Below are 14,521 nucleotides of genomic sequence, written 5' to 3' on the forward strand. Positions count from 1 at the left end.
GAGTGGATAGCTGACAGATTACATATATCACAGTAGTATGTATACCTGGGCATGTCATGAGGCCAAGGAGCTTCCAGCACGCAGCGGTTGTAATACCCATACGTTAGTGCGTTCGGCTGTAGGCCGGCGCGTTTCATTAGGAAGAGGAGACGCACCGCCAACACTGGGAGGGAGTGGATGCCGCACAGTTGCATCATGACGCGGTAGCAGACCTGCGGACGAAATGTATAAGCGTAAAGTATAGCGAACTAAACATATGTAAACCGAAATTTGGAATATAGATGGTGCTATAACCGCATATCCCTTTATGGGATACAGGCGTGATTGTATGTTGTATGTATGTATGTTGTTTAAAATTTGAATAATTACACCATACAATTCTAAGTTTTTATTTTATTTTTATTATAAATGGGCTTACTCTTGGCCACAGACTAGCTAAAGGCAAAAGACGTGGCCTACGATGGAGTGAGCCCGCCCAGAAGATGCCTACTTATCAATAACTAGTAACTACTTACAAAATAAATAACAATAACTCAAGTGTTTGTTTTGTTTTTGAATTTGGAAACTTTTGTTATTCAATAAAAGTACAAAATATATTTTGGAATATGTACAAAAAATTGTACACGAGGACTGAGGAGGTTATAGTATTTTAAGTTACACGAGAGATATTCACAACTGTGTAAGAATGTCCTATAATATTTATTTATTATTTATTAATAGCTCCCAACGCTGTAATAACGAGATCTCATGAAAACCGCACACGGTAAATGACCCATTTTTAGGGTTCCGTACCAAAAAGGTACAACAGGAACCCTTATGGTGCGACTCTGTCCGTCTGTCTGTCCGTCTGTCACATTCCTAAATATCTCGAAACCTACTAATGCTATCAACTTGAAATTTGGAATACTTATGAACATTGTAAACCTCTACAAATAGAAAGTATAATTTTTTTAAATATATTAATTTTAATTGTAGAAAATGGCCAAAATGAAAGGGGGGCAAACTGTAAATTTCAAGTTACTAGGTCAAGTGGGGTATCGTTGGAAAGAGCTCAAATTGAACGTAAATAAGCTATTTTTTATAATTTTTTTGTTGTGGAAAAAAAAAGAATTTTGAAGGAAAATGTAAAAAAAATACCGTTCCCCCCCCCCCCTTATCTCCGAAGTTTACCAACGAAAAATTATGAAAATTTTAGTAAACATTGGTTTTATGCTATATATTACAGGAAAAATATAATCGTGTTTGTATTTTGAATACTTTTTTTTTTTTTAATTCACAAAAAACTTTTCAGATTTTTACTTTCAATTTACCCACCCTTGCGGATGTATATTGTACTTCAAATTAATACGAGATGTTACGTAAACCATCTTCTGTCCAATAAAGTAAAAACTGTTTAAATCGGTTAACATTATAAAGAATTATCCCTGAAAAACCAGGTCGCGCAAATTAGTTAGCAAATTGACCGGGAGATGGCGCTATACACTATAATACTCATTAGTGCCTATACTTTTGTCTTCTAGTCAAGTCATTAGAGTTATATGAAAATATGAGATTATTTTTACTAGGTAGTTTGAAAGAAAGTTTGTACGGAACCCTCGGTGGGCGAGTCCGACTCGCACTTGGCCGGTTTTTTTTATTATGTTCTAAAGTTCCTTAAGCTGAATTTACAAGTGCAAGGGTATATGCAAAAAATAGATGCAGATATTTACCACTCACACTTACCCATAGTTGAGTCTCAAATCTTGTAGATGTAAATTTAGCTTTACCTCTTCACGTGGAACTCGCCGCTTTCGTGGCCTTCTCTAGTAGTCTATCATTAGGTTTGGCAGCGACAGGAAACACATATTAATGGCTTTTAGCAACATGTGAGCTTTTACATATCCTTACCTCGTCACAAGGTACTCGCAGCTTCGTCGCCTTTTCTAATAGTTCATAAGCCGCAGTCAGGGTGGCTTGTTCTTTGCCTCGGAGCAATATCATTCTGCTTGGTAGCGATAGGAAATATAAGGAGTAGCACGCGCCCAGTAGACACTTCGCCCAGGCTTCGGGCGATAAGCTGGCTTTGCGCGCCAATCTGATGACAAGAGACAAGTGTTGGTCATTGTAACTTTATTTTTTGGTAAGAGGGTCCAAATTACTTTTTGAAATTATAACACTAAGCATGAAAAAAAGAATGTATCGTTACGAAAGGAACGTATCGTGTATTCGTTACGTCACAGGGTAGACTTTGTACGTAGCCTCTACTCAGTGTTATGTTACTATATCGTATGGCTTTAGTCCCGTTAAAATTAAGTTTACATGTAGACAAAGTGTTATCTACTCTTTGCAACTCGGCAGAAGGAAGAACTAATCGCGGCCTACACCGTCTGCAAGTAACTCGCTACACTGCAAATACCATCAACTATTATAGAGAAGTTACTGTCGAAGTAAAATATGTAATCACAGTGCACAGACTTCCATCTCTCGACACAGGCTTAAAACTTTTGAACCTCAGTTTTGACAATTTGGCCCATATTACAAATACAATACAAATATTCTTTATTGTTCACCAATATAACAAGATTACATTAAAAAAAAAGCATATAACTTTAATTAACTATGGTAGACAACAGGCGGTCTTATCGCTAAAGAGCGATCTCTTCCAGACAACCTTTGGGTAGTGGAGACAAGACACAAAAAAAACAACTGATTCTTTTCATATTCTTAGCTTGATATGTGTTAAAATGTCAAATATTTTTATTAGCGCCATCTAGCTGAGCGTTCCCCAAAGGTGTAACGCCATCTTGGCCACCGTACCTTTTTCATTATGGTTTTGAGGTACGTTTTTTTCTTAGACTTTATCTGTCTATACGGAGTTACATATGTCTTTGGTATAAGTCATAGGGCTGAAGTCAGCGCTGCCGAAATATCCGGCTAGGTGTGCCTTGCCATGGAAGAGTCTCAAGGAGACTCGCTATAGTCGCTGTACTACACTACCATTAACCATAGAACAACCTCATGTGATTTTTCCAGCTACCCTAAGGTTGTCTAAGGTTGATAATACCACCTGGAAGAGATCAATATGCTGTATATTTTTTCATTAAAGCGATTACATCAGACCGGGAAAATGAGGACCTGTTGATTACGTTTTCACGCCGAGGCATTATAGTGCTTTTCTCAAACATACAATGAAATAAAAAAAAATGCTCTGACAATATTTTATAAAAAAAAAGTTACTTTTCATGTACAACTCCAAAAAGCGGCCCATTTTAAGGAACGTAAAAACAATATTTCATTGCATAAAGAATATTTACTTACTAACCTCTGTGTGTCTAATAACCATCAGTCTTCGCGTACAATGGGCCTAGAAAGAGGTCTACCAGTTTCGATAAAAGTTTCTGTGAGCTCTAACGATCGCTATGGTTGACTTGACACATGACGCAAATATCAAATATAGACAGAGCAATTGTCACTGACATAATATTATTGCAAGCGGAAATCGCCCTTGTTGTCTCATGACGTTCAAACGAACTTTAACCGTAGGGTGGTAAACCACATTTTTGGTCGACTGTACCTCTGTGCCGCCTAGATTTCTGGTTTGGTCCATCGCCATCACCGCCCCGTCACCTAGAGAGCCGACGCGAGCAAAGACTCGCTGTAGCGAGGAGTGTGGAGTGTACTCCAGTCTCGTCACCGTGGTCCTAGTTAAGCCCCATGTCTCCGTGTAAACAAAACACATATTCGAGAATCGTATACGAGTTTATACGCTACTCAGTCGAAATGAATTCAGTAGAAATCATGTAAAACATGGTGTTTTTATATTTATAGCTGCCTCTCAGTAACTGCTAAAACCAAAAATAAATTCGACTTATTAATATTATACAGTTAAGTAGTAGTAGTAGTAGTAAAACACTTTATTGTACCAGAAAATGTACGTAATGTATGTTAATGTTTACCTACTGACATTTTATCCCATATATCTATGGGGCAAAATGCCTACTATAATTTAAAAAAAATGTTATTTATATTCTATGTTTAATAATATCCTAAACCTAATCGCAAGTATCGCAACCAAGATTTTATTAGCTAGGTAACGCTACGGTCGAATTCATTATTATCCCTATTGTATATTATTGAGACCTTCATAAATCATAGTGTTTTTAATATTATTGGGTACTATTCAACTTAAATTCAAATAAATCCAAGGTAAATTATTTACATAAAATAAAATCGTATGGCTAACCTCTGTGCCGCGGCGATCTCCTGCTTCGTCCGCCTCGCCATTGGCGACGCGTCTCCTAGCGACTCGGCCGACGCGAGCGCCGAGCGGGTCGCTGCGGATAACGTCTGTAGGCCGCCGTGACTCGCTCGACCCGTCACGCATTTCGCTAGCAGCACCGGGTCCAACTCGAACTTGGAGTAAGTGTAGGTTTCATCTGTGAACAATATATACACCGTGTTTCACTTAACACTAAAAACCTGAAAACAGTTTGTTCAGAATCGAGAGTAGAATCGATTGAGCTATATCTTGATGGGGGTAATATTTTTATTTAAATTAGTATTATTAGTTATTTTTTACGTGCCTATTCTATGGTACTCGTAATACAACATTGTGTATATCGCAATGCTAGAGGTTGTTTACCTTTTTCAGTATTTGGGGGTATTAATACTGGCTGGTTACTTGGACGATTATTTTTTCCGCTACGAGTTTGACGTTGTTTGTCAGTTTAATCTTAATGTTTATCATAAGTCATAACAAATTGAACTCGTACCTAATTACAACCTTGTCATTTTGAATATTGGGTTTAAATTTACTTACTGCGATTACCTGTCCAATTTGAAGTTTACGCTGACAAAGCTTTAAAGTGTTTTACAGTGACATCTTAGCTGTCTATTGGTAAACCATATGTCGTTGCAGTAACGTACACAAATAAATAGTCTTGGTTTATGATGGTAGTTAGCAATTATTTTATTGAGTGTAGAGCTAAAAGTCAAGTAGAGCTGTACAGAAAATTAAAAATTCAATTTAAAAAAAGTAACCATCAGATTAAAAGATGAATACTCTAGATGAGTTTAAAAAAATAAAAATCAGTTGGGGTGTCTGAGGTTTTGAGTGATACCGGAAACACGTTGTATATATAAGAATCTAGACACAAATGTGTAATCGTGTACAGATGTAGTGCGAAAAGATTTGCCTTCGTATTGTTACGGAAACATACGAACGTGTCATGCTATTTCAGTCAGTCTCAGTACAAAATCTATTCTCTTTTTTTTCTTTTAAAGGACACCTTAACCTTACACAGATCAACTTAGCCCCAAACTAAGCAAAGCTTGTACTATGGGTGTTAAGCGACGATATACATACTTAAATAGATAAATACATACTTATATACATAGAAAACATCCATGACTCAAGAACAAATATCTGTGCTCATCACACCGCGGCTTAGCAGGCAGGGTCACTACCGACTGAGCCAGACCGGTCGCCCGAAGATGTACTAACGTACTAACATTGACTGAACTAGCGTGACAAATACGAACGTTTCCGGAAAAATACGAAGGAAACCCTTTTACCTTACGATTGTTACGGAACGAGAAAGAACGGAAAATCTATGTAAGTTTTGGTTCTAATACGAAACCGGTTGATTGCTTTGTTCACTTTTTCCACACAATTAATGTCATTTTATCGAGTACCGTACTTTATTGCCTCAAAAACGCATGGTATATCATACTTAATTCGCTTTCTCTGCTTCTCGACGAAGAAAAGTCTTAACAAAGCGTTTTTCAGAATCTGATTCACTCTGGGGAAATAGCTTTTCACCACACCAACTGGTAAAGGCTTACTTTGCTATTCGAAAATGGATAGCAAAATTACATTTTATCCACAAGAGAGCAAAGTAATTTCATACAAATTTTAACTTGATGTCTTAAGGTGGCTGGTAGAATTTACCTATGATGAATGATTTTGAATCAAAAACATTGATTTTTTTTGATAGATTTGATTTCGTATTATGTTTTATAATCAGTTTTTTTGTTCGTGTTGGTGTGATGAAAAGTCTTGTGTTTCACTCGGTGGCAAAGTTTGTTTAACCTTCGTGCCTTGAAACCCTCGCTACGCTCAAGATTCCACGTTTTGAACCACTCGCCACGTTCACGGTTCAACGGAAACTTTCGCTTGTTTGGGTATCAGTATTAACTAACTATTAAATACGACTATGTGAGAATGAGAAAAATTACCGTCTTCCAGAGGGTTCGGGGGCAAAACAAACACAGTCCGCTCGCTCGCGTTGCTCGTGTCGGTACCTAGCAACGAGCCGCTGTCTCCGCAAGCTACCCGCTCTATACACTCGTCGAAGAAAGGCAGCCCTTGGTCTACGTCGCAGACAAACGACCGCTCTTCTATAAAGCGCGTGAACATTTGCGTTCGCATCATTAGCGTGAAGAAACGTTGTTGCGTCTGGAAAGAAAAGTAATTAAGAAATAAAACGCGATTTAAGACGTTACGGTAGGGGTCAATTCTCCATACAAACGCTCTCGACTATTTCCTCCCTGATTTTTGAAGATAGAGCAATTATTTTTTCAACACAGATTGTTATTATTTTTATCTGTGTCGGCCCGTTTTGATTTTTTTGATATTATCTGATCCGATATCGGATGTCGGCCCAATATCCCATACATTACAGGCGCCATCTTGGATTTATTCTATTCTAATCCTTCCGGCATCGGATCGGATAATGTGAAAACGGACTAAAGCCAATCAAAAATTTTCCAAAAACGCCTTTCTCATTGTGGCGCAAAAAAAGGTGTGATACTCAAGATTGGTAACAATTAACCAAAAAAGCTAAAAAGTAAGTATTTCATTGTTATTCAGATTCTCAAATTTCGTTCCGATTGATTGAGTTTGGAAGGAGGAAAGAGTCGAGAGCGGAACCTCGATTTAAAAGATTTTTTTTAATATCTTTTGACTGAGTTGTTCTTAATGGACATTTTTTTTTCGTTAAATCTAGTTAATAACACTTGTATATTTAACTAAACTTCCCAAGTTGAAAGGGTTCCTTTCCATTTTAGCATTTTCGCTACCGTATCCTCTTAACGCGAATTAATTTCCTTCAAGAGAGACTAAATGTAAGGCCCGAGTGGACGCGCGGGGTGCGATGCGTTCAGCGGGGCGGGCTCGCGTGCACACTATGCAGCGTCGACTCAGTACACTTGTATGTTCAATTGTATTGTATGACGGCCCAGCCACGACATTGGTCTAAGCGCGACAGTGGTGAGCGGCGGCCACACCACACATTGGGGCGAGACACAGCGATGCGACTTTGTATTGCTGCCGCTCACCGCTGTCGCGCTTAGACCAATGTCGTGGCCGGGCCGTTATGCTTACGCGTGCGGGTTATGAACCTATCTCTTTCTATCAAACTCGCCCTGTCCTATTTTTGGTTTAATATATTTTGCCAATAGAATTATGCATCCAGGCAGGCAAGCATGGTCGCGTGATAAACAATATATCGTCAGGCCGTCCTTTTCGCACAATTTGCAAGTGCTATAGGGACGCACAGATGCGATAAAGTTTACCGAACTAGTGTGCTAAGCTCGCAGAATAAATCCTTCGGGAAAAAACTAGAATTTGACAATTGGGACTGACAGGCCAAGCTATGATTACAGCATCTGTTCAATATTTCCACCAACCCCATTGCTTACTTTCGTCACTGTAGGAAATATATACGGATTTAAAGCCTGATCAGAAAATATATGACTATTGTCAAGAGGACGCTGTTATTCTGATATACCTATGCGCTGACATGAACTGGCATATTATAGTATTATATGCAACAGGCGTTTAAAGGAGGTCAAAAAAGACGAGTGGCATGGGTAACAATTTGAGGCGAAGCCGAAATGTTGTTATTAAGACGCCACGAGTATTTTTGACTCAGTTAAACACCGTTGTATACAATACTTTTTCTACGACCATGCACTTAGTTTTCTTGAATAACTATCGTGAAATTCACACTGTTTCCTGTATTTTCACGCAAAGGTTTGCACTGTCAGCTCAGCTGCCCAAAGCCTTTCCGCGCACGCGCGTAGTATCATTATAACAATGCGTTGCCATGGTTACAGAGCCAAACAATGCGTTTTCAGTTTTTTCAATACTGCGCGCATGCGCGGAAAGCCGGCGGACGCATGCTTTGAGGAATAGACTTTTATGTAGGGTTTTAAAGATCTATGCACGACCTTGTAAATGACGAATAACAGTTCGGGAGTAGAAAAAAGTAAGAAAAAAATAGTTCTAATAAAATTCCGCAACATGGCATAGTTCTAGTTAGACTTTACTAGCATTCTTACTGGAATTCGCAAGAATACTTCAAAAAGAGTGCGCATGAAGTAGTGTTTTTATGAAGCAGGTTTCATTTTAGTTCTACTTGTAAAAATTACGTTAATACGCCGATAGTGCGTTTTAAAATACACGCAGAGCCATCTAGTGTGAGATTCTAGAACTAAATTATTACTAAACACCATACCTTTTTATATGATAGAAACGGAAATGCTTTTGAATTTCTCAATGAAATAAAATAAAATCCTGTTACCCTCTGCTGCAATAAAGGGCTCGACTAATATTTCTCCATTCACTCTGATGTTAGGCAGCCTGGCTAACCTCCTACCCCATCCCTAACATCCTGAGCTCTTGCTGTATCTTTTTAACGTGGGTAACCCGCATAAAATTCATAATTATGTTCCGAGTCTCAAGGGAGTTTTTTAATTAAATGGATAATGGTTAATAAATACAAATTCTTCCTTTTATAGTCGATGTCTTGTATATTTTGTTAGTGATACAATAAAGAATTTACTTACTTATTTACTTAAATACAGTCCGCACTAATACAAGGATCGGTCGCAAAGAGGACCGAGAAAGTAAAAGGTATAATCACACTGCCATCTCTCGACACAAGCTTAAAACTTTTGTACCTCAGTTTTGACAATTTGGCCCATACTGTTAGCTTGGTATGTGTTAAAATGTCAAATATTAATATTAGCGCCATCTGGCCGAGCGTTCCCCAAAGGTGTAACGCCATCTAGGCCACCGTACCTTTTTGTCTATGGCTTTGAGGTACGTTTTTTTTCTTAAACCTTATCCGTCTATACGGAGTTACATATAGTCACTACTTTGAAAAAATCTCGTATCTCACGCTGCTTCTCAAAGTTAAAAACGCAGTAAGTCTATATGCATTCCATACATACTACAATTTCCTTTTCATTGACAGACGAAGATACAAGTTTTTTTAAAAGTAGTGACGATATGTCTTTGATCGGTGGTCAGTCACCGTCACATGTATGCCATGGCCATTATTTGTGACGCTCTCAAACAAAAGATAACAGTGTCGCTTAAGCGTATAGAAGCTTTAACAGGTTATTCGTATCAATGTTCTAAACACAATCTCCTAAATTCCTTCCAGTCTGGTTTCCGTCCCGGCCATAGTACGGCTACTGCACTCGTAAAAATCACCGATGACATTCGAGCGGGAATGAATGAACAGAAGTTAACAGTATTGACGTTACTCGATTTTAGTAATGCATTCAATACTGTTGACTTCGACATTCTAGTAGGTATACTGCAGACGCTTAACATATCTCCTGAGGCACTCGACTGGTTTCGAAGCTACTTGAATGGTCGTCGGCAATGTATCAAAGTAAATGATTTTCACTCATCCTGGTGCGACACGCTGGCTGGCGTACCGCAGGGCGGCGTGTTGTCCCCTTTACTTTTCTCTATATTTATAAACTCCATTACCAACCTTTCTTCTCATTATCATCTGTATGCCGACGACCTTCAATTTACTCACAAGGTAAAGCTGAGGATCTTCCATCAGTCATTAGCTGCATAAACAACGACTTGGCGATAATCTTAAACTGGAGTCTAAGTTTTGGCCTTAAAGTGAACCCATCAAAAACCCAAAGTATCTTTAGAAGTCCCAAACTATTATCGAGAATCGACCTTAATGATCTGCCTCCAATCTACTTTGATGGCGTTATAATAACCTACTCCCCGTTGGTGAAAAATCTGGGACTTCTAATGGACAGTACTCTATCTTGGGCACCTCAAGTTGGCGAAGTAAGCAGGAGGATGATTGTTTCAGCATGTTCCCTCAGGAGACTGCGAAATTTTCTACCTATTCCGACCAAAATTGCGCTTGCCCAAACTCTCCTTCTCCCAATCTTAGACTATGCTGACGTTTCATATCTTGACCTAACGGAGGACCAACTAAATAAACTTGAGCGCATCCAAAATATTTGCATTCGGTTCATATTTGGGTTACGCAAGTATGACCATGTTTCTCACTTTCGCTCACAGCTCAAGTGGCTCCCTATTCGCTATCGTCGTAACCTTCATATCTTGTCCCTCTTGTATTGCATTTTATTTCTTCCTACAACTCCCCAGTATCTCAAGGCGCGTTTTAGTTACCTTAATTCTGTAAGGTTGTCCCGCAGTCTACTTTTGTCTGTCCTATCTTCTTCTTCAAAATTTTACAACTCCTCTTTTACTTTCAAAGCTGTTCGACTCTGGAACTCTCTACCTCCGGGCATTAGACGGGCTCAATCTATTTCTGTTTTTAAAAAAATGCTTAAAGAACATTATTTATCTCTCCCTTAGTGATCGTATTGCTATTTTTACTCTGTGGTTGGTATGATTGCTGTATATTGTTGGTTTGTTACTATATATCTGTCTTGCTGTATATTACTATTTAAGTATGTTTATGTAAGTCTATTTATATTCTCTTATATGTGTATGTTTATTCAATTTGTGTGTTGGAAATTAGAATAAGTATGATTTTTCATTTCGAAGCACCTACTCTTTCTGATTATGTTTTTTTATTTGCGCTACCCAAAGGTTGTCTGGTAGAGATCGCTCTTTAGCGATAAGACCGCCTGTTGTCTGCCTCTATTTATAATCATTTGTTTTGTCTCCGCTGTATCTTTTTTCTGTATCTCTTGCTGAGGTGTGCCAATAAAGAGTATTCTATCTATCTATCTAATGTTCCAGCAAATTTCGTCCTTATAACGACAATGTGATGCCTTAGTATACTCCAAAAAGCGTCACCAATACTCTATACTTTTAGGTATTCAAAAGAATTTAAACAAATAATTTGTACATTTTCGGGTAGTTACAACAATGGTCGGTAAACCAACCAAATACAAAAACCAACTGGATCAGTCACTGAGCAATCCGTCTGTAACCTTCCTATTTGGTCGTCTAATGTTTTAAATTACCTTCAACTGGCTGAAGCCTTTTGGAGGTAGATTTTGTTTACATTTATTAAATACCTAAAGAGACTTATAGACGGTTCAGTCAGTTTTACCTTGTCCCTTGACCGTATGAAGGCGTCCATGTGGAAGAGCGCATGTGGGTCCGTGGTCCCAACAGTGGGCGCCTTGGTGATGGGTATGAGATACGCGCGGTACCCTTGTAGCGTGACCGCCATGAAACGGAGGAAGGCCTCTTGGATTTCCAGTTCTAGGGCGTACTGAAAAAAAAACAAGATTATGTCATGTCATACCATATCTCACAATTATGGAAGGGCTATCCACGTGATAATAATAAATAAATAAATAAAAATAAATATTAAAGGACATTCTTACACAGATTGACTGAGGCCCACGGTAAGCTCAAGAAGGCTTGTGTTGTGGGTACTCAGACAACGATATATATAATACATACTGTTTTTACTATTAATATTATAAATGGGAAAGTGGATCCCTGCTAAAGTAAGTATTACGCAGTAGTCAGCGGAAAAAAGCAAAAAAGAACTAATTAATCCATACTTATATTATAAATGGGAAAGTGTGTGTGTGTCTGTTTGTTTGTCCGTTTTTCACGGCAATAAGGAGCGACGAATTGACGTGATTTTTCAAGTGCAGATAGTTGAAGGGATGGAGAGTGACATAGACTACTTTTTGTCTCTTTCTAACGCGAGCGAAGCCGCGGGCAAAAGCTAGTGATGAAATAAAATTAAATGAAATAAGTTTATTTCAGGCGAAATACCATAATTGTGTTAGTAACAAAAAGATTCCTACTCTATGTCAGTTATAACACATACGACAATAAATTATTGGGTTGGTAAGAAAGTAATGAGCGATCGATTGAATTCCACATAAATTTTTTGAGAGAGTTCTAGAATCTTCTATGGTCGAAAGTATATAAAGGGCGAGTCGCACAGTTTCTCGTCAGTCATTCACTAGCTGTCGCCGAGCTAATATAAGGAAGAAAATGGACGAATTAAAAGTGCATGTAAGGCATTGCTTACTATATGAATTTCAGTCTGGCCATTCAGCCGCCGAAGCAGTGCGTAATATATGTCAGCGTGTTGCTCCTGAAGTTGTGTCTGAGGCCACGGCGAAACGATGGTTCCAGCGGTTTCGTAGTGGCGACTTTTCATTATCAGATCAACCTAAGTCTGGTCGACCGGTGAAGATTGATGTAGCCAAATTAAAAACCTTAATTGAAGGAGATCCGAGGATAACGAGTCGTACTCTTGCTACCGAGTTAGGCTGCTCTCATGTCACCATAGAAACACATTTACACGAGTTGGGAAAAAACTATAAATACAGTGTTTGGATACCGCACGAACTTGATAGAGATCAACTAAACCGCCGTGCCGATATCTGCATACAACTTCTGTATTTTCGCCGCACATTCAACTGGTTGGACCGTCTTATCACTGGAGATGAAAAATGGGTCTTATATATAAATCACACACGCAAACGTCAGTGGCTAGCTCCAAACGAAAAAGGAATAGAGGCACCAAAAACAGAGCCTCACCCGAAAAAAGTTATGCTGTCCGTTTGGTGGGATATTCATGGTATTATTCACTGGGAACTCCTACCAAGTGGAATGACTGTTACCGCATCAGTATACAGTAATCAGCTTGAAAATTTAAACCAAAAAATCTGTCAGAATCGTCCACAGCATGCTAAAATTTTTTTCTTACACGACAATGCTCGCCCACACATTGCAAAAGTGACTCGGCTAAAGCTATTGGAGCTAGGTTGGAAAGTGATACCTCATCCACCGTACTCTCCAGACTTGGCACCTACGGATTACGCATTGTTCAGATCGCTAAGCAATGCCTTGAATGAAAAAAAAGTTGGATGATCAAGCCCATCTACGACAGTACATAGCTGAGTTTTTTGAATCTAAACCTAAGAACTTCTTCGCCGATGCTATTCATTCTTTACCAGAACGATGGAGACAAGTAGTAGATAACGAAGGCCGTTATATTTTTGATAAATGATTAAAATAATAAATTAAATAAAAATTACAATATTGGCTATGATTCGCTCATTACTTTCTTACCAACCCAATATTTTAAAAATAAATTACATATTTACATTACATATTTTAAATATATTAAAATTTCTAAACTAGGCTTATGTAGTTTTTGATAAAACACTTCCAACGTTTCATGAGAGCGCATTATTTATTCATTTTATTTTTATTTTGTTAGTAGCTGTCAATATGTATATATTTTATAAAAATAGAAAAGCTGTAAATACCTCTTTCTTTCTCCGTTGGAAATCTCTGTCTAAACTCGTAGTGGGTTCGCCGTTGTATTTACTGTTTCCGGAGTGGTGGACGGGTGACGCTAGAAAAAAAATCGAGTAGTTTAAATATAAATAAAATATGTTTCGAAGCAACGTAGCAATTACTCTTATGTAGCAAATGCTTGTAAATTCCGCCATGTGGACTGACGATTTAAAAAGTAAACCTTAGTGTTTTCATAAATTGAAGACTCGGGTTAGATTCTCCGCTCGGCCACCAAGGGGCCCTGTCGTTTTTTCTTTCGTGAATGATATCTATTTCAATTTATAATTTAAACATAGTAATGACTACTTGAAAAAGAACAAATCAAAAAAAAATTCAATAAAATAATTTGATTTCTTCCGTAGTTGCTTAGTGTTTTCAGAAAATGTCTGTTTCCAAAAGTCGAGTCATGTCGGATTTCACAAGCTTCGGCAACTTTTTCAATCCATTGTATTTTATATGATTTTATTCAAGTATTTAGCGGTTAGTGAGATTTTTGTAAGACGAATGACGGTGAAATGGTTAAATAAGGTTAGAAGTAATGGGAATGAATGAAGCCTATCTTACCCAACATACCCGGTCGTATATTGCTGTATAATACTTCTAAAGTCTGCCGCAAAGCCTTCGCTTGTCGTCTGGGTAACAGCTTTATTGATATGTGGCGTTGTGAATCACATATCTGAAATGAAAAGAAATATGTTTAATATTAAATAAGGTACATCGGGGCAAATCCCGACTGGGGGGGGGGGCGGCGGCAATGTAACTGATTCATTTCGTCACTACTTTGAAAAAATCTCGTATCTCACGCTGTTCCTCAAAGTTAAAACGCAGTAAGTCTAAATGCATTCCATACATGTTTACTACAATTTTCTTTTCATTGACCGACGAAGATACAAGTTTTTAGGGTTCCGTAGTCAACTAGGAACCCTTATAGTTTCGCCATGTCTGTCTGTCCGTCCGTCCGTC

General features: G+C 38.3%; 1 protein-coding gene across 12 annotated transcripts in view; it reads right to left on the reverse strand.

Moving 5' to 3' along the window:
• The window catches only part of LOC125234065 (DENN domain-containing protein Crag), an 82,828-nt gene that overhangs the window by 21,475 nt on the left and 46,832 nt on the right, over positions 1-14,521 (reverse strand). For 11 of the 12 annotated variants that reach the window (XM_048140241.1, XM_048140242.1, XM_048140248.1 and 8 more), the window contains 7 exons: positions 14,123-14,234; positions 13,528-13,616; positions 11,334-11,498; positions 6,217-6,436; positions 4,223-4,415; positions 1,888-2,074; positions 46-212 (listed from right to left, as the gene is read on the reverse strand). In XM_048140241.1, coding sequence (XP_047996198.1) covers positions 46-212; positions 1,888-2,074; positions 4,223-4,415; positions 6,217-6,436; positions 11,334-11,498; positions 13,528-13,616; positions 14,123-14,234 — 1,133 coding nt within the window. The remainder of the gene's footprint in view (positions 1-45; positions 213-1,887; positions 2,075-4,222; positions 4,416-6,216; positions 6,437-11,333; positions 11,499-13,527; positions 13,617-14,122; positions 14,235-14,521) is intronic. The other variant, XM_048140245.1, reaches the window with a different exon arrangement.

The sequence above is a fragment of the Leguminivora glycinivorella genome, chromosome 15, assembly GCF_023078275.1.
Source record: "Leguminivora glycinivorella isolate SPB_JAAS2020 chromosome 15, LegGlyc_1.1, whole genome shotgun sequence".
NCBI lineage: Eukaryota > Metazoa > Arthropoda > Insecta > Lepidoptera > Tortricidae > Leguminivora > Leguminivora glycinivorella.